This window comes from Cupressus sempervirens, chromosome 5 (genome assembly GCF_028749045.1).
Source record: "Cupressus sempervirens isolate cs-2001-9-10 chromosome 5, ASM2874904v1, whole genome shotgun sequence".
In the NCBI taxonomy this organism is placed as follows: Eukaryota; Viridiplantae; Streptophyta; class Pinopsida; order Cupressales; family Cupressaceae; genus Cupressus; species Cupressus sempervirens.
This window is the reverse complement of record NC_143122.1, coordinates 420,529,835-420,554,428: the sequence shown is the minus strand read 5'-3', so window position 1 is coordinate 420,554,428 and position 24,594 is coordinate 420,529,835. Positions and strand designations below refer to the sequence as shown.

Genomic DNA, 24,594 nt, shown 5'->3' with positions numbered 1-24,594 from the left:
AGTCTACATGCATTATGACATGTTCTTTGGTTGATGACTATTGCATTGATGAAGCTTCTTTTGGATCAGCTATTTGTGTAGCAACAACGGAAGGTAAGCATGAGGATATTCACTCTTATGATGGTAATACTTTGAGTCAGAAAAATGTTAATTGGATGAAGCATAGTAACTTACTTTTTGAGATGGATGTTGATTGCATTTATGAGAATGCCTTATTTGAGTTGGACGATGGAACACCTCTTGAAATTGATCAAGAGTCCTAGATGGATACTAGTCGCAAGTGCAAAGTGGTAGCCTTGTTACATTTGACTGGGGGACATTATGCTGATTACAAATCAGCCTTGGATAGAGACTTGGCTAACAGTATGGCCATGGAGCATATAAGGAGGAATGATAGTGCAGATGAGTATACATTGATTTTTTATTCTCCTCATTTATCTAGTGCCTATGGTTACTCTACCATTGCAGATGTTGAGCATGATGATAGCACTTGGGTTGAGTCTACTCAGTATGGAATGGTCGAGTTTGGTATACTCGAATTTTTGCACAAGGAGGTGCATTGTATGACTCCTTGTATAGGGAGACAATTATGGAATCTAAGTGTTGATTTAGGATTCCCAAAGGAGTTGGTGAGTGCATCACACTGCAACCACATTGTATAGGATGCATTTGGCTCTACATTCAACCCACCTATGGAGGACATTCTTTTCCGATTATTGCATAGGTGTGGGATGGGTGGTAGGTTTGTTACACTTCCCTTCATGAAGGAGTAAGCCATGTCTAGTTTGTTTCTTCTGTACAATTACAATTTTGGGATACATGTTAGAGGGGAAGTGTTGTCACAGTTGGATATTTTGGACATTCTACCTTTTTTTAGTATGGAGCATGAAGTTATTCCAGAAAGATGGGAAGGAAGATGGTCTTTTCATTTGTGAGACCCAGGAGGATCGATCACATTGTCAGTATTGTTTCAGGGAGCTAGTTGGAATAATGTTGAGCTCCCACCTTTAATTGACTCTAGTGGAGCTTTTAATCTTAGTTGGAGTGAGGTTCATAATTGGATTGAGGATCCTTTTGGATATGTGTTGGATGGATAGTTTGCAAATGATAATTGTACAAACTCCTTTGCAAAATAGGGTTACTAACCACAATGTGTGAGACAGAGTCTCTCCTACATTAAAGGGAAGGCTTCCCCTTTTCACTATTCCTTGGATCAACTCAAGGTAAGAAAGAAGTTCAGAGGTACTCTTAAAGAGTGTTACTAATATTCTTTCCTCTAACTTAGGAAAGAATCCATTTGCAGAGTGGGTAATGGGCAATATGGACCTCTTAACTACACTTCTATCTCAAAATTGTAAATAGTGATACCGATAAACCTACACCAACTCATAGGCTGATTGAAAGAGTATTGGCTTAGATCTATCTCTATTTTTCTACACTATAAGAACAACTATGAAGTTCACAGACTCATATGCAATTCTTCAAAGGTAAATCTCTACTATTGGGGAGCACAAACTTCCAAAAGTAGATGATTTCCAAACTATAATTCTATAAGTTATTTCAGTTCACAAACATGAAAGTAGATGATTTCCAATTTGAGCTGCCACAATTGCTTTGAGACACAACTTCAAAGCAAATTGCTCTTTATATTCATGTTTCTTTCAAGTTGTACAACAAATCACAATTATGTTTGCACAAACATGGCAGAGCTCTCTTGCATATAAAAGAGATAATTTTTACAATGAGGGGAACTCCTTTATATAGGCAAAGGAGTGAGAGATAAATGGAGAAAAAGGTGGGAGGGACTCAATCACCTTGACTAAATCAAACTAAGAAAGAAGATTTATTGGATTACATGATTGAAGGTATGTGTAATCGTGTTGCATGCACATGGATTTCATGTAGCCTATCTTCTAAAACCACAAAGCTGAAAAATGTGTAAACAAACTTCGAAGAAAAAGTTGGAAGAATGCTGAATCAATCTTTAAAAATTGTCGACAAAAGTCTTGTATTTTGTGATGCAATCATAGAGCATTGGAGGATCTAGAATTCTCATCTTATATGCAATTGCATTCACCTTAATTGGAGTGGTGTAACACTTCTTAATGATTTGGTAGTTTTCTACAATAGACTCCCATAGGTGTTCCGTTGAAAACATGTAAGCTGAGAACTTTTGCATCACCCGTACTCTGAAATCATCTAATTCAAATTCAGCATTGACACTATCATTGAATTCTAGAGTCATGTCTTCCTTCGTCACCAAATTATCGACCTCACTAAGCACCTTGCAAGCCATCTACTTTAGATCATTCATGATGTCAATTTCCATAGTATTGCATCTTTTGAGGGCTTCTTGTACCTTTGATACCACCATTTCCAGTACTCACACCTTATGGCCATGAGGCCTTAGTATTTATAGAACATCTTTGTAGATGGAATGATATCATATGTGATCAAGATATCCAAGTTTCTGGCATTTTGTCCTATATACTCAAACCTTCATTGTCATGTCCCCATTTTGGAGGCAATTTGATTTAATTAATTTAATTAATTAAGTTGTCCAAAATAATGAATATTTTATGAGGATGACTAATTAATTATTTTAATTAGATAAATAAGTGATATTAAGTTAATTATTTATAAAGTTATCAAATAAATAAATATTAAAAGGTAACTTTATATTTAATTAATTTAATAAAGTGACTTGAATTATAAAATATTTTTTATAAAGTCACTAATAGATAAAATAAAATAATGTTCTAGAACTTTCTGGAGAAAGTGGAGAAAAAGAATAAATAGGCACCCCGGGCTTCATTCTAATCATCCAGTTGTTTATTTCTCTCTTGACATCAAATTGTGATTCAGTCACATAGTCTATTGTGGAGCCAAGTGGTTTCAGATAGTCAGTTGATCTTTGGGAATGAAAACTCCCTTGGATTAGCATAACTGAGGAAGTGAAATATCTTCTGAAGGGTTGCACATTTGGAGGTGATACTTCAGTCACTTCAGCTAGGGCATCTTTAGGCCTAAGGCCATTTTCAGCATTTCAGCATTTCAGGAGGCAATTTTTAGCAGGGCCGAAATTATTGGAGGTCATTTCTAGCAGATCTGAAATTATAGGAAGCCATTTTAAAGCAGACCCGAAAAAAGCAGGTGGAAAAAGCAGTCCGAAAAAAGCACGCCGAAAAAGCAGACCCGAAAAAAGCAGGCGGAAAAAGCAGTCCGAAAAAAGCAATCCAAAAAAGCAAAAACGAAAAAAAAACAAATCAGGAAAAAGCAAGTGGAAAAAGCAGATCAGAAAAAAGCAAAGCAGAAGGGGCAGCATTGTAGAAAATTATTACAGCCATCTACAATCAGGTTCTTCACTTCTCATTTGGCATATTTTTTGAGAAAAGTAGGTTTTCAACTGAGTACAAAATATAGCTTCAGCACTTCACTATTTCCATATTGTACTTGTCTTTGTTTGCCATTTGGCATTATTGGTATCAAAGGAAGGCTAGGATTTTGCAATTAAAGAGCATTGTAATTTTTAGACTATCTATATTGTAAACCTAGAGTTTGATGATCAGCTTATTAGTTTGCATGCCAATTGTTTGACAAAATGTCAATTGGCTGTAAGTTCTCTTTTTGGCATAAATAATGTTATAATTTTGCATACTAAGTGTTTATATTAATGCCACTCGGTTGTAAGTGCATTAATGCCATCCTAGGTTGCATCCAAAGTATTTGTCATAATTACTAATTGTTGTAGCTGCATATTGCAAGTAGTTTAAGTCACATATTTGTATTGAATATTGCCAAAATTAGTTGCACATTCATGTTAGGTCATTGTTTAAACAATTTTGTAAGCATTCTCTTTGAGGCAAATCCAAACAAGAATCACTGCAGCAATCTGAAAAGTTATATTAGTCAGATGACCCTTGCTTGCAAAGTGTTTGACGAAATGTCAAACAACTGAAGTATAAAGATTTTTTGTGATTGACGAAGTTATAACCTATTGGGGTTATTACATTCATCCAAGGTTTTTAGTTCTTGTTTGAAGGAAGAAAGCATATCATTGAGCCTTTCTTCAGTACCCCTTAGACGTTCAAGGACTTTAAGTGCATCTTTTATGGACTGAACTCCCTTTGTGATGATTTGTTCAAACCAAGCCTTTGTCACTTCAGCTCTCTAATTCACCTGTTCTAAATGTGGTGTGGTGGCAATAGATTGTGAAGATTGTTAGCGAATGATCTCATGAAGGCGAGTATTCCCCAACTTGACCCAGTTCTCCTAGATTTCATCGTTTCTTCTAGAAAAAGTAGAAACTACATCTTGTGCATCCTGCTAACATCCCATCTGTGACTGCCTTCTAAGTTTAATTGTTTTGAACTTGTAATCAAAGTGATGAAACTCTTCAGGTGGCTTGTCCATTAAAGGCTTTGCAATTTCACCATACTTACTTTTCTCATAATCAACAAGGATTTGTGAGACAACTTTCACCTTACATATTGATAGCTTAGATTTCTTCTTCTTTGGAAGATCATCTGGTGGTAACTCAATCTTCCTCCTCTTCATAGTAATATTGCCTAACCATGCAGGCAAGCTGAAATCTTCCTCTATTGAGACTGGGGTGGTGGCTATGGCAGACATTGATCCTGATTGTATCTCTTTCATCATAGTGCATGCCTCCATTTGCATGGATGAAACCATGGGCATTCTTTGTGATGAATCTAACATGAACATTTGAAACCCTAGAGCGAGGTATCAAGTTGGGAAACTTGTCCCTCTTGTAAAGTTGGAAGAGTAGAGAAAGTTTCAAAGATATTCTCCAAGCTTTCACATTGTTCCATGGTGAGAACAAGAGGAGCTCCAAAAGAAATGGGCAATGTTGAAGTATTCAACTCAGAAATAAGGCTGGTGGGTGTGAATACAATAGAGAAAGAATCCACATCCGTATCTATGGTAGCCAAGAATGATTCATCTGAGATGGATGGTTCTTGGTCATTTGGCTGATGTGGGGGAGAAAAGATCACTACTTTTTCCTCATCTTATTCCTGTGCTTTATAGAGGAGCTGGAGAAGAATGTGATTTAGGAATGACAACCTTTCCTCCCTTGAGTTTCAATTGGAAACCCTTCTCAAGTTCTGAAGTGGATGAACCGTCTTTCTTCTTATCTTTAACCTAAGATTTCACACCCATATGACCAAAATGGTTGCTATCAACACCTGCTTTCAAATTCATTCTCTTTATACCCCTTCCTTTCAACCATGAATATTGTTCATCAAAAATAGAACCCGATTCTTTCTTCTGCACTTGGATGGAAGTGGGAAGAAGCTTCTCAATCTAAGTATTGTGAAATTCTTGGTCTAAGATCATGTCATTATCTTCAACCACTTTTGGAAATAGGGATTAAAAGGAGATCTATGATCTGTTGCAAAGTAAGTCAGCAATAGTCTATTTTTACAACATCTACTTCACTCTGAAGATCTATTCAAACATCCTCTGTGCGGTGAACATGAGTGAACGCCCGCTTCATTTTGGAATTCATGCTCCTACAATCAAAATCTGCCCTAGATTTGAACCTCTTCAATGTAATTGTTACAAGATTCAAGAATTGGCAGATTAACGGATTTCCGAATGATTGATTGATTAACAGAGGAACGAATGTGTTCCTTACAAAGAATAACAAGGACGTTGTTTCTAAAAGAAACAACGTAGATTGAAGATGAAATTAGAAACAAAACTAAAGATAGGATAGGAAACATTCCTATCTGGACTGAAGACAAAAGAGACAAGATAGAAAACATTCCTATCTAGATTGAAAGACGGACTACAGACAAATAGTTGACCATTATAGAAAGTATTTAACTGAGGAGATAATATCTTAATACCCTCCCTTAATGGTCAACGTACAAATGTTGAAACATTCTGGGATACTTGAGACCCTCCTTGGATCTACAGAATGCTGAAACCAAGAAGCTTTGCCACAAGAGTGCTATGACTCAAAACAGATTGCAATTACAAAACTTTGTTTTTATGGAAAAAATGGTAAAACCCAAAATTTCACACAACCTTGCATATTACAGACAACATGAAATGATTTTTAAGGAGAAAATCAACAAACCCAAAAAAAAAAAAACAGAAACAGATTCAGAAGGCAAAAAATGCAACTCCTTCAGATATTTCCAGATTTCTGCAGCTGACTTGCCAGAAAGAATTTGCGATAGCTGATCATCAATAATAGAGAGCTTGAGAAGCATAATATCCTCTCGATTGCGATCATCAAACTTGTCCTATTTTGCTTGGTTGGAGGTCAAACAAGTCTTTGTGCCTAGAACAAGCTCATCCAAACAACGATACTCAAAGATGGTTAACATGCACTGCTTCTAGTGGTTATAATTGCAGCCATTGAATTGTAGACTACCCTCCAACATTAGATTAGTCAAAGATGCCATTTCGAAGAATTCAGGTACAAACTTCAAGACTGAAATTCAACATGCACGGATTTCAAGACAAATTCCTAGCTGACCCAAAAAAATTGATAGGTACCCAGAAGAAATGATACAAAACCCAAAAAGAATTTGAAGTCAAATTTCAAATCCGTAGGCTTGAAAATCGAGGCACAGAAAACAAGGCACCCACAAAAATCTGATGAAGACCCATTTGAGATCTCAAAAAATCCACCAAAAATATGTGATCAAAAAAATTTCCAACCCCAAAAATTAGGGTTTCGAGCAGAAAATCCAGTCGGCGGCCATAGAGGTCAAAATGGCAAAAAAAAATGGTGTTTTCAGTCCAAAAAATTGGCTGATTTTGATCAGAATACAGGTGTTAGGGCTTTGACGGTGGAGAGAATCAGGATGTGTGGTAAACCGAACTCGTTTTAGGCAGCAAATAGCACCAAAAAACATGGATAAAAAACGCGGGTTGAGACCAGGCACAAATCCAGTGCCCGAAATTGATATGTTGGGAAAAAAAATGCATTCATCTTTAACTGAGTAGAGGTATAAACGGATGCCAGACACTGGAAAAACATCGTGGGTTGCAGGCTGCGATTTGTCAAATAAAAAGCCACGTTTTTCAAAGAAAAACCAAATGCCACAACAAACTTGCGGTTTTCAAAAATCAGATGCCAAAAAACCCGTGTTTTTTAGAGAGCATTAGACCACGATTTGTAAAAAGCGAGCCATGATTCTTCGAACAGAAACCCTAGCCGGGTTGTTTGTGAAAAATCAGAAATAATTTCAAAAAATCTTAACAAATAATTTCAATAGAAATTATAAATTTTTCGAAAAAAATTGAAGTATTTGCTTTGATACCATATTACAAGATTCAAGAATTGGCAAATTAACGGATTTCCAAATGATTGATTGATTAACAGAGGAACAAATGTGTTCCTTATAAAGAATTACAAGGACGTTGTTTTGAAAAGAAACAATGTAGACTGAAGATGAAATTAGAAACAAAACTGAAGACAGGATAGGAAACATTCCTATCTAGACTGAAAGACGGATTACAAACAAGTAGTTGACCATTATAGAAAGTATTTAACTAAGGAGATAATATCTTAATAGTAATTAGCTGAAGTTTGGATTCCATGGCCTTTGCTTTGTATACTGTGCTCAAGGAATACTTGCCTATCTAAAGAGGATTAGTGGAGGAGATCGACACATGAACTAATTGTTCACAAATTTTCATACTTATGATATCCCTCAGTTGATGGGTTCTCTCATTTTAAGAATTTGGTAGATGAATCATTTTTCTTCTTACCTTCAACCTGATATTTCCTGCCCATAGGACTGAAATGGTTACAATTTGCACCTGCTTCAAGCTTGATTCTCTTTAGACCCCTTCTTTTCAGCCATGAATTGGTGTTCATCAAGATTGATTGAAATTGATCAAAAATAGAAGCCAACTCTTTCTACTTCCACTAGATGGAAGTAGGAAGAAGCTTGTCAATCTAACTATTGTGAAATTCTTGGTCTAGGATCATGTCGTCATCTTCAACCCCTTCTAGAATAGGGATTAAATTGAGATCTATGATCTGCTGCAAAGTAAGCCGGCAATAGTCCATTTTGGTCACATTTACTTTATTCTAAAGATCTATCCAAACATCCTCCATGTTGTGAACGAGTGAATGCCCTCTTCATTTTGGAATTCATGACCCTATAATCAAAATCCGCCTTGGATTTGAACTTCTTCAATGTTATTAGATGAAGTTATAATTTAACTTTAGGATTTCACTTAAGTTGAGGGTTGAGTCATCATTGGAAGGGACCATTTATTTAATTAGTTATAAGCCAAGTCAAGTATTAAATACTAAAGGGCAAGTAATTGTTATTCATTAAAAGAATCTAATGGAAGCTTCTAATTAATGTTGTCTTGGTGAAGCTTCGTGAGTGGAGTTACATTTGGGAAACAAGTGGTTTTTGGAGATTATAAATATGGGCTTGTTGGAAAAGGAAAGGCATCTGATTATTTGATTGATTATTTTGTTTGCCATCTTTGTGACATTTCCTGACATTGGTTCATGTGCCCTTCCTGAAGTATAAGGATTCGAAGTCAATCAAACTTCCGCACCTGAGGTAATGTGGATTTCTAAGAATTTTATTTTTCTTCCTACTATTCTTACTATTGTTGGAAGGCATTGATTATTATTATCTTAATATTTGGCTAAGGGTTTTGGAGTTTTGAGAATTATTGTAAGATTGATTTGCAAATTGTTGCTGAAGTAAGACAATTGCCACCTCTCCTTTTTATTTCTATTGTATTTTCTGTTGATGGGAGACATCTCTTGCTGGAGTTTAATTGCATTACCACCTGCACATTGAAGGGTTCGATCTGCATATAGGAGAATACTGAATTTTGAGCGCTATCTATATCAGATTGCTAGGCATCTACATTTCTGGTTATTTGGAGTGATTGCAATCAGAAATTGAACGTGGGTAAGCAGTGTTCTTTGGATGCCCAAATTCCCTTGTTATTTGGCATGGCTTCCCTTGCATATTTTCTCTGAAACAAGCACTTTAATCATTGTTTATGGGCGACAATGGACCTGCAATAAAACAGTTCATGGTGGTGTGACTGTGAAACACCATTAGTCTCTAAAAATTGGCATGGTTTATTAGTAATTTCTAAGAGGGCACCAGGAATCTCTGTTGTGGTGTGAGTGTTTGTTGCATCATAAGACGTCATGTGCCCTTGTGCTTGAGCATCTATTCTTACTACTGCTGGGCATATATGTTTGGGCTTATGTTTCTGCAATTCTGTGCAGCATTGAGTGGGAATGGCTCTGCAAATCGGGCATCATGTCTGATATTAACAGGCTCTATCATTTATTTGTAAGTTTGATGAATTGTTGCAACATATTATGTAAATGAATAAACTCAGAATTTTTTGTGGGCCACTTATTATTTCAGAATTGAATGTGCAAATTCATATGGCAGATTTTTATAGCAGAGTTGATATTTATTTTAGCATTCATCCATCTATCCAGTATATCTAGCATATGCATCTATCCATCTAGAATTCATATGCTTGAAGATTAAGGTTGTTAGACAAGTGTTCAACAAAATGCCCAATTACGGATTAAGGTGTTTTAACTATAACCAAGTCGGGATTATTACAAAAATTGGGGTTTGTAGAGCTCATTGCATGTTTAAAATGTGATGCATTTGTAAAAACTAAGCTCCCATAAACTTTGACGCCTAAATGGAGAGGAGAGATCATGTTTAAATGTAAACTTGTGGTGAAAATCGGGCTTTCCCAGCCCATTTACATATTTAGAACAATTTCTCCAATGCAAATCAGGTTTAAGAATGCATGTTACATGTTGTATATTTGGCTTCGTATGCAAATCACACTTCTTAGAGACATTTAAATGTTTGCATATTGCATAAAAATCCATGTCCAAAGCTGGTCGCACTTTTCCATATGGGTTACATGTTTCATTTTGCATGTAAGAGAGCAAATCGGGGTTTACAAAATGAAATGCATAATTTAAAATGCATGTAATCTACGCAAATAAGTTTCTTTGATAAAAAACGAGCACTTTTTTCACACCAAATCATGGTTTAGGAAACCATTTTACACATTGCATATTCAAAAACATGTAATATGCAACATGCAATTGACCCAAAAAGGTGCGATTTGCCTCTTGGGGTGAGAAAATAAAAGAAAAGTCATGGTTCCTGGGTGCAATTTGATGCAAATAGAATATTAAAAACTCAATAATAAATAGAATCCATGCTGATCTCTTCAACATCCACTCAATAAATTTATGATTTAGAGACATCTCATTAAGTAACACAAAATATGCTTCAACAAGTTTATCAATATATCTCCATTCACACAGTCTGATTTCTATATCGGATTCTTTTATTCATAACTTTTGTTCTCAACATCTTCCTGCAAAATTGTTTGGATGTGTTTTTCACAATTAGTCCTTCCAAAAAATATCCAAAGCTGAGCCCAATCCAACTATTCCTCTACATGTTATTGTCTTTGTACCGAAACCCATTTTTACTGTTATAAACCAGAAAGGATACATGTAACCCCATATAACAAATCCAATATCTTTCATAAACCAAAACCAAATAATCCCAAACCAATTTCATATTAATCCTCTATGAGTCTATTTTCCAAATATGTAAGCCATTCATTCTTTCAATCAATAAATCATTACATGCATGCAAATTTATGCCCGCAACTCCATTGAAGATATTAAAAAAATCAGTTTCTACTAAAAGATTAATAACTTCCACAAATCTGCATAAAAATGACCCAAACCAAAAGGAAAAGAAATATTATTCCAATATCTTTCCAATGAATCTATTTAGAGGTCATAACTCATTCATATGTGTCTGTACCAAACACTGCAACATGACTGTTGTCAGAGAATCTTAAATCTGCAAACAGGCACTTTCACTAAAATATGCATAACTTCCCCAAAACTGAATGAAATTAATCCAAACCAAAAGGAGAATTAAGATAAGTCATCCTACTATCCAAATATATAACTTATATAGGTTTTCCAAGCCGTAACTATCTGTACAAGGCCTGGAAACGATATAAAAATAGTGAACACCAATCAAAATCGCTAAGAATGAATGCACAAACTAATACCAAAATGTTCTCATTCTTCTCATTCTGATTTGAAACGACCAATACAAGTTATTTATAACATTTTAGGAATTTAGAAACCATCCAACTTATCTTATGACCTTCCATCTTCCTTTTGAATCATATTTTTGATATTTTCACATTTTATGACAATATTTACTTACATATTTGACAACTTTTACAATTTTGTCTTTCAACCTTACATTATTGTTCAGATTGACTCAAATTAATCTAATACATCATGAATGACCAAAATCAAATAAAATTGATCATATTATTAACTTTAGCCTCCTAGTATTCTTGTCTTCTTAGGTGCTCCTGCACCATAATTACATGTGTAAGAGATTTGCATAACTTAAAGCTTCTATTTGGCACGTGTTTAATTGATTCATTTAAGTGAATCTCACTTTATAGGGTCCATTACATATTAAACTAAACATTTTACATGTCATGTGTAAATTTGTTCAAAAAGTGAGATTTTCACTTAAATAATTTAAGTTAAAACATTAAAGTGCAACTCAACATCAAATTAGATTAAAAAATTCACTATATAACTTCAATCACATAAGTTATGACTTAAAAGATCAAAAAGTGCAACTATATAACTTAAAAGCATAATATAAAATGATTTTATGTCATATATTTCAAAAAGTGCAACATAACATCAAATTATAAGGTCTAATATTTAAAATATGCAATCGGGCTTCTAAAACTCAATAAAACATGCACTTAAATATTAATAACTTTTGATTAACAACTCTAATTAAGTCCCAAGATAGCTTGAAACAAGGGTGTGACCAAAAGCAAGAGATTGAAGGAAACAAAAAGACAAAAGCAAAGCAAACAGACACTCAAAAATGCAAAAATGACTTTGAAGGCCTCAAAAATCAAGAATAGACTAACAACTTGAGAAAACAAAAGGACTAGATGAGAACCTTTAGTAAAAAGACTCATTATATGGATTGGAGATAATTTTTTGATCAATCTTTGCCAATTGAATAGTGAGTTACCTTAGAGAAAAATGAAACTTAATTGGAAAAGTTTTGTAGTGTTGCCTGCATTTTATGATGACAAAATGAAGGACAACAATATGGCAGCAACACATGGCAAGTTGATTCGACAGATTGTGCACATGGAAGGATTTGGGATCTTGGTATTACTATGATTGGGGCATTGTTGTTGTGGGGAGTTGATGATCAACTGCAAGAATGTAGACATGTTGTTTGTATCAAAGTAGCATAGCAGCATGGTGGTGCAACTTCCTTGAGATTGATATGGGATCCAAGTATTTTGTTTACAACATGCAGATACTGATTGCTCGAGGGCAAGCAATATTCTAGAAAGGAGGATTGTATTGTCCCCTTTTTTAGCCATTTACCTTTGTTGTGTCGTTAGCCCTTTCCATCATGGTCTTGTAGGGTAACCAAACCTTCACTAGGAGGGTCAATATGAGTTTCAACATAGACATCTTCACTTTCAGGCAGATCACAGTCAAAATAGAAGGGGGTTCTTGATACCTAGTCTTTATAGTAAGTTAGCTATAGTCCGTATTTCTAGGTTTGCAGTATTGGACTTAGAACATTTTGTCGAGAGCATTCTAGTAAGCTATTATACATGGCTTTCTGAGTTTGACAATATTTATTTTTATCTTCAAAGATTAAATTGTTTTAATTAAAGTGACTTTAAAATTTAAAGAGGGATTTAATAAGTCACTTATCTTATAAAGTTATATTATTCTCTTAGTGAGAAAAAGTTAATTGAAAAGGAAAAGAGAATAAAATTAATGAAGAGTCATCCCATTGTGTTTAAAAGAATGAGGAGCTTATTTCAGCATGCTTGATCAATGATCTAGACTCCGTTTTCTCTCTTGGAGAGTTATTTGGGAAGCTTGCAGCCAATTTGAGGATGGAATCCCTCAAGCTAGGAGGCAATGGACACAAATCCGTTGTCCTAGTGGAGATATCACAGGGGTATCTCACTTGTGTTTACACTTTATTCCTATTCTCCAATCTGACTGTCTTTGTTGTACTTAAGACTGGAAAAATAGCACATTATTGTATCGTTAGATATTATAATACATTCATGAATCTGAGTTTTTTTAAATCTGAGTTATTGCTGGTTATTCTGCATTTAGTTGCAAAATCAATCTGTTTATAAATTCTGAAAAGATTTTTGGGAGTTTGGGGAAAATATCCTATTCTTTCAAGCAATGTAGAACTCATTAAGTGGCAGGGATTTAATTTACAACTTTACACGCTCAAACGTACCCATGGCTCTTGTTTAGTTGTGTTCACTAATTCTTCTGAGGCCAACTTTAACAACCCAAAATCTAATTGTTGAGGGGCTAAATTGATACAGTATGCATCACAGTATCCTCATTTACTTAATGTTTATTGAATAAATGCAACAACTTACGTCATCAAACAACATTGGGCTTTCAAAGGGTTTCTTAGATGATTGATTAACAAAAAAAACTAAAACCTTTTACTTTAAAATCAAAGAATTGATTATAAATACCTATTTGATGAGAGTATCCACATTATTGTTCTTTTGAGGACATTTCTTCTCTTATTATGTATGCAGAGCACTTCATGCAAATATAAAATAAATACAAGTTAAAAAGAATGGAGATGTTAAATATTTCTTTCATGTAGAAAGGACAAAATAGTAATATTTTAATTATTTTCAATTTGCCAGAGTGCACGATTTATATTTGTAGGAAAACCATATAGAGAGAGACATTTCTGCCAGCCATATGAATATTAGGAAATTGGCATAATGTTTTATTATGATAATTTCCAAACACTGAAAGAAGCATTAAATGTTCACATCAATATCCAGAAACATGGTAGTCTTAGTATCTGTGGCTGCACCTATCTGTCCCTTCTATAACAGTGCCTTAATAAGCAACAATTCCTAGAAGCAAAAGGAGTTTGCATCCACATAACCACATAACCGTAACAAGATTTTGGACAGAATTTAGCTACCAAGTTTTTAATTTAGTATGCCAAGCTTGGGAGCTTGCAAGATGCTAGACTAGTTTTGGATAAAATGCAGGTGGGAAAAGCGGCTTCTCGCATTGCCATGATTCAGGCTTGTCCAAAGCATGTCAATGATGAAGAGGCCTTACGTTGTGCAGATTGCAAGGGAATGTGATTCAGCCTGATTACTTCACAATAATAGCTGTTTTGCCAAATTGTTTCAATTTGACTTATGATCCTTCAACAGGTTTGTCAAAGCAGAGGTGGGCACAAAAGGTGGCCAAGGCACATGCAGAAGCAGGTCTGGAGGATGTTGGAGCATAAGCGTCATCCTCTTTGGGAAACTTTGGATCACGTATTCCTGGAATAAGCCTGCACTTCACATGACCCAGAATTTGACCTTCATTATGAAATTCTATTTTTTTTAAGTTTTGCAATTTTTCTCAGTCAGACAGGGATGCAATTAATGGGGAAACATTACAAAAGATTTTAGTTTTTTTCTTGCCTTGGATTGCAAGATAAATTTTTATTGTTACAAGTTACAGTAAAATATGAAAACTTAAAAAGACTTCCAATTTTTGCTAGTCCTCAAATTTTGATTGGAGGAACCTTTTTCTTCTAAATGTAAATTGACAATTTCATCAAGGAGCTTGCGAATGAGCTAATCAGAACATAGAGAATACTGTTTTTCTTTTTTAAATCGCACACATAAACATTAGAAAATGAACATAAATATTCTTGTGGCATAGGTTTTTAAAAAATGATATGCTTCAGTGGGGTCAGGATTGGGGTCTGAAATAGACCATCAGCTGTCTCTTCTCCATATCCTCCCTACCGTTCGACAATATTGGGGAGTGATTTCTTATCCTAGTTTGATTAATGTACAAATCTTATATAAATTATAATTAATGATTACACATATTTCATCAAAAAACAAATAATATGCAAGAGTGAACAGAAGAATACAGTAGTTTCCTTGCCTACAGGCAGAGACTAGTAAATAAGCTTTAATAGAGCATACATTTATGCTATCTTAAAATATTTGAACCCTTCTGCTATCCATACACAGATGGTATTTTTTTTGTTATATACAATACTGAGAGAACTTTTCTTTGCAAAACAGAATATATTTTTGCTTTAATCTACTTATGCAAAGTTGACATTAAATAAAATGAACCGAATTTAATGTCAGAGATATCAAATTGTTTTCTGAGCAGATGTTGGTTTATGAATACATGGCAAACGGAACTCTAAAGGAACATATCTCTGGTAAATTGCTTTTAACCCACCATCTCCTTCTGTTATACTTTCTATTAACGTGCTTAGCTTTTTATTTGGGCCAACATGGAGATACTTTGTGTTCATCAACAGCAAGCTCCAAAAACCCTCTAAACTTTGTCCAACGCCTTCGCATTGCTTTGGGAGCAGCTAGAGGCATTCTCTATCTCCATAATGAAGCCAACCCTCCCATATTTCATCGGGACATAAAGGCAAGCAATATATTATTGGATCATAAATTTAATGCGAGGGTTGCAGATTTTGGCCTTTCAAAGCTTGCACCATTACCAGATCTTGAAGGTTCAGCTCCAGGTCATGTATCAACTGTAGTGAAGGGCACTCCGGTAAGACACAAGCCTTGAAATGCTATATTTTTGCTATTAAGAAGTTTTTTAACTGCAATAACATTATGCATCATTGGCATTTGCAGGGTTACCTTGATCCAGAATATTTCTTAACACACAAGCTTACTGATAAGAGTGATGTGTACAGTTTTGGTGTGGTACTTCTTGAGCTTTTGACAGGCATGCAACCCATTCAACATGGAAAGAACATTGTCAGAGAGGTGTGTTTGATTGTTGACAATTTTATTTGTTTGTGGCATCCATTCTTTTATATTCAAAGGATTCAGAAGGGTAGCTTGATATTGCTTTCTGGCAGTTGAGTATTATTTCATTTTGGCTTCTAATCTTTGTATTTATGTGCACAGGTGAAAATGGCACATGAATCTGGAATGATGCTAGCTACGATCGATCCGAGGATGGGTTCATATCCTTCAGAATGCTTGGAGCCATTTACCAATCTGGCATTATCCTGTTGCAAGGATGAAACAGATGCGCGCCCTTCCATGGCTGAAGTGGTCCACAAGCTTGAGGAGATCTTGCAGCTTTCACCACCACTAGACGCCACACCCAAGCAGTCTGGTGAAATGGATGCTTTAGCAGAAAAAATACCATTCTCGGCTAAGATAAGTCAAAATCCGTATGTATCTTCTAGTATTCTTGGAAGTGAACTTGAGAGTGGAACCATTTCTCAAATCATACCACGTTAGGGAAGCTTAGTTTTCATTTGCAACGAAGAAATTAGGTAATAACTCTGGTCATCATCTATCTTAGAAGGTGTAGTCAGCAAGGGATTCGTGAAGCTTAGTACCCATCACATAGGTATGTTGGTGAATGAATATGAACACCAACTCCATATATTGATTAGGCTTCTTGTGAAATTTGCATATTAGAGACCAATATGATTTCTGTATGTGTCAAGTTCCTAGTAAGAAAATAGAGCCTTGCCTAAAATCAGTAGCTACTTTGTTCTAATTTTTATTATTGTTATCATTGAAATTATAATCCTGGATCTAGTTTTATATAGGACACTGAAATTTGTGAAATCTTATTGTTTGTATGAAGAAGCATTTTTAACAGCTCTATATCTTGTTTTATACAGAACTGCATAACCCCCGCAGACTTCAAACCTCCTGTATATTTATTGTATATTGCAATATATTTTTAAAAATTTAATGAAAGCAAAACAAATTAAATTATGGTTTATATTTAAAGGATCATGTAACTGGAATGGGTTGAGGTTCTTTGTTTCGAATTTGAAATTCCATTTCTCTTGGTCCAAATCTTTACAATCTGAAATTGGCTACTCTTGTATTTTAGCTTGTTATCTTAGGGTCTGTTTGGTTGCTGGAATTAGTGATGTCAGAATTGTCCAAATCCATAATTTGAACAATTCTGGAATTTCAAATCCGGATTACAGTTTCCAGAATATGGTTGGGACCGTTTGGTTTTCGGAATATGGTTGGCATCATTTGGTTCCCCTAGAATTCATAATGAGAAGATATCTTTTGTGCGTTTGGTTGCTGGAATTGAAATACCACCTGAATAAGCATATTTTTTATTTTTTATTTTTTTAACATCTATTAAATATTCACAGCATGATTGGAAAGGTTAGTTTGAAATGTTCACAGCATGAAATGTTCAAAAGTGAAGTTTTTCCACTTGAAAGTAGGATCAATATAATCTCTGTACATCTCCAAAACCTCATTATGGCCTAAAACACCAGGGTTTGTGAAATTCATACGCCCTTGCAATTCCTTTTCACATACTCAATAGACAGTGGTAGCAACTCATCAAGGATTGTCATGCTATTTGATATGTTCACAACTTTGTTATACAGGGTAATCTTTGTAATGAAATTGCGGGGGTTATTCAGGTCTGACGAGATAGGCATTTGAATCCGGAGAATGCAAACATTTTCATAATTCTGCCGGAGTTCTTCCACCTGAATAAACAAACAAGGATTGAATCAATGAAAATGGAAAATGATGAATATGCAATAACAAAATCGGATCGGATAGGTTGAACATAGTCTAATGAGCAATTGAACAAAAATATGAAAGACCATGAGCTGTGGTCTTAGACATTCTGATATAATACAATATGCTACAAATATAAGCAAAAATCTGTAAAGAAAAACTATATAAAGTAGTGCACTGAATTCGGTTTAACCCTGTGCCCAAAATTCTGCTGTAAAGGCTATCGCACAATGTAAGAGGACAAAATCAATCTGAAACAAGTGAAAACTATATTATTGCCTTCATTTTGGAATAGAAAGAACCAAAATAATTGGATTTGTCTTCCCCAAAAAAGATGGAACTAGGCTGCACACAGACAAAGATGTGAAAGAATACCGTGGCAACTGGGTAAGGTGGCACTTCTAGAATTTTCCAAAAATGAAAACCAAAAGATTGCAGACTTCAAAAAAACTTACAATTTATTTTATCTCCTAATGCTCAATTTTTTGTAGAATTGGAATTTGTCCAATTCCACTTGTTGTGTTGGAAGATTGAATTGTATTTGAGAATAAATGGGAATACAAAATCCAAATTTCAATTCCGGTTTGGCACATCCAAACTGTGGATTACAAATTTTAAGAATTAGGTAACACCAATTCCTATCCAATTCCAGCAATGCTGTCCAGATTTGGGAATTTTTTAAATTTACATTTCCTTTAATATAAATTAACTGTTATTTCCTAAGTTACACGGGTACCCCTCCCCCCCCTTTGGACGTTGAACTAGTTCGAACCGGTTCGAGATTCTGGTCCGGTTCGACCAAGGTTCGACCAGGGTTCGATTTTCGAATCCTGGTTCGAACCCGGGCGGACCAAGCTGGGAAAATCGAACCAGGTTCGAACCCAGCCTAGAACCCGACCACGGACACGGAAATAAAGTGATTTATTTGCATTTTTTAATAATTTTTGGGGTCCACGTACCCTAAAAAGGTGTTATGAATTGGTTTTTTGCTCTCTCATAGTCATTTGTTGTTTCTAAATAGGTTGTTTTGCCTTGAAGGAGAGCACATAAGTTTTTGAGCAAGCATCCGGTTGTGCAAGGAGGAGTTTGAAGATTGACTTGTTGGTGTTCTTGAAGTGTTTGTGCATCATTTATACACATTTGCAAACTTGCAATGGCTGGAAAAGGACCAAGAGGTAAAATCTTATTCCATTTACTATTGTTTTGTTCTAGTTTTTCCATTTTTTTTTCATTTCTCTTTCAATCTTCATATGTTCTAAGTTCTTGAATCTTTTCCATTATTTCAAAATTCATCATTTTCTTGCATATAGATTATGAACATATATCTAATTAGTAATTTATTGCCATAGGGAAAGGTTCGAAAGTAATGTCATCTACCTCTTCATCAATAGGCAACACCGAACAAAGAATGGAAACCAACTTTGATTCTCCTCTATGGAAGTATGTAGACATTATAAAACCCATTCCAGGAGGTGGTGAATTCCGTTGGAGATGTCGAGGATGTGATGTAGAAAGAAATAGTTCTTATTATCGTGTGGTAGGCCATCTATGTGGTTATACTGGAAGAGGAGTCAAAAAATGCCCTGGCAAAAATGGTGTCCCTATACCAAATCACACCGTGTTAAAATATATTGAAGAGCATGAGGCAGCAGAAGAGAGAGAAGGACACAGAGCAATAGAACTTGGTAGTAGTAGCAATAAAAGTAAAAAAGCTAAGGGAATGCAGCCCCCCTCAGATGTTATTGTACAAGACCATCCCTTCTTCAATACTACAATGGACATTGACACTGAATTTGTCCCCATTGTACACAAAAGAAAGAGGCCAATAGAAACTTCTTTTCAAAACAAGGCCCGGGATATTGCTGACATTAAGGTGGGAAGATGCCTCTATGCAAATGGGTTGTCTTTTAATGTTGTCCGCTCTCCGTTTTGGAAGGACATGTTGAGGGGTGCCAATGAAGCTCCAAAAGGTATTGTGGCCCCGGTTATGAGAAAGTGCGTACCACCTTGTTGGATGATGAGGTCCAACGGGTTGAAAATCAATTGAAGCCCATAAGGGACTCATGGGTTGAGACAGGGGTGACAATTGTTTCAGATGGCTGGAAGGATTCTAGTAACCGTCCCTTGATCAATGTCCTTGCGGTGTCCCCTAAAGGGGCAATGTTTCTGAAAGCAGTGGATTGTGAGGGCAAAGTAAAAGATGGGCCATTTATTGCTGATATCTTAATTGAGGCCATTGAACAAGTGGGTGCAAGAAACGTTGTCCAAGTCATAACGGACAACGCAAAGAATTGTAGAGCAGCAGGTTTGTTGGTTGAATCACGATATCCACATATCTTTTGGACACCTTGTGCAGTCCATTCACTCAATCTTATGCTACAAAAGATTGGGAACCAAATTGAGTGGATCAAAACAGTGTATGAAGAGGCTGAGGACATACAAATGTTTGTCACAAACCACCACATGACTCAATCTCTTTTCAGGAACTACTCAAAATTGGAGCTATTGAAGGTAAATGAACTTGAACTCAAATTAGTAATTTAATTTTTAATAGTTGACAATTTCTGATTTTTCATATTTTACTTGTGCAATTGCCAATGTGTATACTTTTCTTAGTTTTCTAAAATATGTATCTAATAGTTGTTTTTTGCTCTAATTTATGTCACAGGTTGCTGAGACCCGTTTTGCATCACATATAATCGTCTTAAGACGACTTGTGCAAGTGAAAGATGCACTTCAAGGTATGGTAATCAGCAACAATTGGGGTGTATGGAAGCAAAAGAACACTGAAAGGGCAAACAAAATAAAGGATAGGCTATTGGCTGACTCATGGTGGGAACGTGTGGAATATCTCCTTAAGATCACCAAGCCCATTATGAGCATGCTTAGGTACACTGACATGGATAGGCCTTGCCTTGGAGAGATCTATGATGGCATAGACTCAATGATTGAGAAGATCAAGCAAGTTATAAATGAGCAAGAGCAAGATCCGCAAGAGACCTTTTTCAAACAAGTGCAAAAAATTATTGATGAAAGATGGAACAAAATGACCACTCCATTACATTTGCTTGCCTATGCCTTGACCCCCAAATACTATAGCTCACAATATTGTGATCTACCAGGAAGGTTGCCACCATACAGAGATATGGAAGTGTCTGACGGGTACCAGGCAACATTTAGAAGAATATTTCCTGATGATGATATAAGAGATGTAATCATGGATGAGTTCATAGCATTTGTCAATGCTACAGGTCTAAGTAATGATGCTCTTCGTCATCGGTTCAAGAAGCATGCTCATGGTTGGTGGTACCTCCATGGCCAAAAATTCCGAACATTGCAGCCCCTTGCAATCAAAGTTATATCACAAGTAAGTTTTATTTTTTTTTAAATTAGCTCACTTTATCTTCAAAAGAATTTTTTAATAAGATTGAATTAATTCCTTTTTAATTGCCTACCCTATGTTGTCTTTATATGTTGCTAGTTCCTTCTGCATCAGAAAGAAATTGGAGCACCTATTCTTTCATCCACTCGGTGAAGCGCAATAGGTTGCAATCAAAAAAAGCCGAGAACTTGGTATTTGTGCATAACAACTTGCACCTTCTTTCGCACAAGAGTCAAGAATACAAAGAAGGGGAGACAAAGAAGTGGGATGTAGATGCAGAGATTGCGGACTTGGATGCTTCCACTGCTGCGCTTACAATTGATGATTTTGATAACTTTGATGCCAATACCATTGTTGATTCTGCTGCTGATCCCATTGGCCTTGGTGCAAGTAATAGCGTAGGCGAAGAAGGAGGAGATGAAGAAGAAGATGAAGAAGAAGAAGATGAATATGAAGAAGATGAAGATGAAGAATGAAGAACTTAGAACTAGAAATTCAGAATTTTAATAGATTTTCATTCTATTAGTTACTGTTAAACATTGAACGTGAAACAATGACACTTGAACTTGATATTTTAAATGTTTTGAATCTTTCATCTTTGATGTTGAAGTTGATTGAATTATGTTACTATATGATGGTGTGCTCACCATGATACATTGATATGTTATTGTTTATGCTGTTTTAAAGTTTTAAATGTGTTTATGGTACTATGCTACATTCTAATTTTAACTCATGCTTCATAAAAATGTATATATATATATTTTTATAATTTTTACATGTTTTTGTACTAACGAACCCAAACGAACCCAAACCCCTTTCCAAAATTTCGTCGAACCAGCGAACCGGTTCTCGAACCCGAACTCGGAACCGAACCACGAACCGGCAACTTAGGTTATTTCTATTTTAAAAAGGAAAACACTATTGAAGCATTTGTTCAGTAAAGTGTTTGAAATGTTGTAGTAAAAGGTGTAAGAAAATTAGGCACTTTGAGAAAAAGTTTGCAATGTTCACTTGACTATGGTGTTAGTATGGTTGATGCTACAATATTTTTCTTCAAGATCAGATTATTATATTTATAATATTGATAGAAATGACAAACACAAATGTGGATGCAATTTTAGCATTATAAATTTGTTTTACAGTGCGAAGTTTCTAATTCTCTAGCTATTACACCGATTAATTCTACAGCTATAAACTCATTGCACAATTAACAGTTCCAATGTTTCTTCAAGTTTTGTGCTCTGGACAGCTATTTGTAATTAGATTTTGGGTTTAGGGCTTATGTTTCTTTTACCTAAGACTTTTTTAGGTTATTCAGATTAGTTTATACTCTTTTGTTTTTTGGGCAACCTGTTGGTTTCCTGATTCTTTCCATCTTTTTTTCTCTGTATCAATATTTTAAAAAATTGTGGATGCAAATGTCAATTTTCAATAGTCTGAGAAAGCTCTTTACTCTGACAAATACTTTTATTGTCTTGTCAGTATTATTATTTAATGCATGATTGGAATGCTCAGTTTTATGATTATTATACTGAAAAGTAAGGAATTTTTTTAAAAATTTTTTTGAGGGTGGCAGGGTTTAATAGTTGATTACCCTTTTTATCTGTTGTGAGACTTGTGCTGCTGATTTTAGTGGGGAGAATTAGAATTAGTGGATGAAGAGAGACTGACCTTGGATTACTATCTGCTATCTTATTTTATCAAAGTGTGTTTGACTAAAATTAGGTGTGCAAGATTTGCAATAGCATGAAGATCTTGAAGAAGGAGAATACATCATCAACACCAGTTGTAAGTCTACAGGAGGCAAACCCCAACAACAATGGGATGGGATCAAGATGATTTCTAAGACATGAGAACTGATTTCTTGCTAATTTTATAAAATAATTCTAATCAATTTAATTAGTATATATAAGAAACCATTTCCTAGTCATCCACAATAGATGCTTCAAATTTATATATAAAAATTTGTTCATTTTGTTGATATAAATCAAATTTCTTCCAAAGTTGATGTCTAACCAAGTGGGCCATGCTATATTTCAACATAGGATAGGTTAGTTGAATTCGAGGAGTTGGATCCATCTTAATTGTTAATGTTGTAGCTTCAGTCGGATTAAATTGATCTAGAGTTAATCCCCTGTGGTTATTGGATAAACATTATTACATTTGATTAATTGTCAATTTTATATATATATATATATAGTTGTTAATAATGTCTAATAGAAATTAACTTACAATAACCAATATTGATTAACATAGAGACATGTCTCTTCTACTCCTATATCCATTCGGATCTGCACTTGGAAAACATATAAAAACATATAGTGCCATTACATTTGCAAAGATCTTTCATTCTTTAACATGGTATCAGAAAAAAGCCTGGGAGGAAGATTTCTTTGTAAAATTGATAATATATTGCTCCTTCATACTTACCATGATTTATTGTAGAGTTCTTGGTAACGTTTTTTTAATGTTGATCTATACCTATTATAGTCTGGTCTACGTTGTCATCTAAGATTCTGAAGGTTACATTTATCGTGTTTGAACTCTTGCTAATAAGACCCCTATATGACCGGCCATAGTGCGTAGAAATCTATCCTATGGCGATTAATGTATTTCTCTCCTATATATTCTCTTTGACGTATAAAGTGAAGAAGTCATTGGTTTCAGCGAGCAACATAACACTAAAAGCATAACCTGTTGGCACGAAGAGTGCTTAGAATCAAATCTGTCTGAAAACAAAAACGGTAGAATCGATCTTTGTATATGACATGCGGCAATAATGGTATATACGGCATTTTGTCTGGCAAACAATTTATATCAGTACATAGAATATTTATGATATTGCAAAATTCTAGTAAATTGCAGCAAAATATTGGGACCTGTAGATAGCCCCCTTCTTATGAAATTGATGAAACCCACCCTCTATTTGATAGCCGCCACGGGTTGAGACGTCGAAGGATATGCAAATATTGGTTTCCCCAAACTAGGTGCTTCAGTCCAGAACAATAACATCCCAGCCTGTAGCTTCCCACGGGTATATTGAAGATTACGGCCAGCACCAGGTAATGATCTGCAGACATGGTTTGGTTACCATCATGAATCTGTAGATCGATGTGGTAAATTTCCGCAAATACCCTCTAAATAAGCCTGAAGTTCTCAATTCTTCTCACCGGTTTAAGCTCAAATGTAGCTCTGAGATAAAGCCACTCTATAACAAATTTTAGTGTTTGTTTCAACACCTCAAATGTTGAATCCTTGGAGAAGACACGATGATATCTTGTTGCGACCAATATAAGCTGATCATCGATAGAATTTTTTCAGCGTCAATATTCATTTATGACTGTCAGATCTATTGAAGATTACACGATGAGGAAACTTTGCACAGCGAAACTGAATGGAGATTGATTCAAACTCAATGAATAATATGACAACGGCACAATTGCCTAGTTAGAAAATTAGTTTTTTGTTAGACAGATATGCGTCCAGATAGGATTTATAGCTGTCGAGTTTAAGGTGATTATCAGGAGTTT

The 24,594-nt window shown here is 35.2% G+C and overlaps 2 protein-coding genes and 1 long non-coding RNA gene across 11 annotated transcripts in view; 2 read left to right on the top strand and 1 right to left on the bottom strand.

Moving 5' to 3' along the window:
- LOC149556577 (putative LRR receptor-like serine/threonine-protein kinase At1g06840) overlaps positions 1-16,909 on the top strand; it is a 345,044-nt gene extending 328,135 nt beyond the window's left edge. For 7 of the 9 annotated variants that reach the window (XM_089830951.1, XM_089830947.1, XM_089830945.1 and 4 more), the window contains 4 exons: positions 15,302-15,353; positions 15,456-15,706; positions 15,793-15,927; positions 16,072-16,909. In XM_089830951.1, coding sequence (XP_089687077.1) covers positions 15,302-15,353; positions 15,456-15,706; positions 15,793-15,927; positions 16,072-16,413 — 780 coding nt within the window. In that variant the 3' untranslated portion in view covers positions 16,414-16,909. The remainder of the gene's footprint in view (positions 1-15,301; positions 15,354-15,455; positions 15,707-15,792; positions 15,928-16,071) is intronic. The other 2 variants (XM_089830949.1, XM_089830946.1) reach the window with 1 other exon arrangement.
- Positions 16,910-17,341: 432 nt separating this feature from the next.
- On the bottom strand, positions 17,342-24,275 carry LOC149556575 (uncharacterized). The gene is made up of 2 exons (XR_016364718.1): positions 23,984-24,275; positions 17,342-17,648 (listed from the first exon to the last, which is right to left on the bottom strand). It is a non-coding gene; the product is annotated as an uncharacterized LOC149556575 (long non-coding RNA).
- LOC149556576 (uncharacterized) lies at positions 19,616-21,643 on the top strand. Its single transcript, XM_089830954.1, has 2 exons — positions 19,616-21,049; positions 21,164-21,643. Exons 1-2 carry the CDS (start codon positions 20,342-20,344, stop codon positions 21,215-21,217), a joined length of 762 nt encoding a protein of 253 aa, XP_089687080.1. The 5' UTR covers positions 19,616-20,341; the 3' UTR covers positions 21,218-21,643.
- Positions 24,276-24,594: the final 319 nt, after the last annotated feature.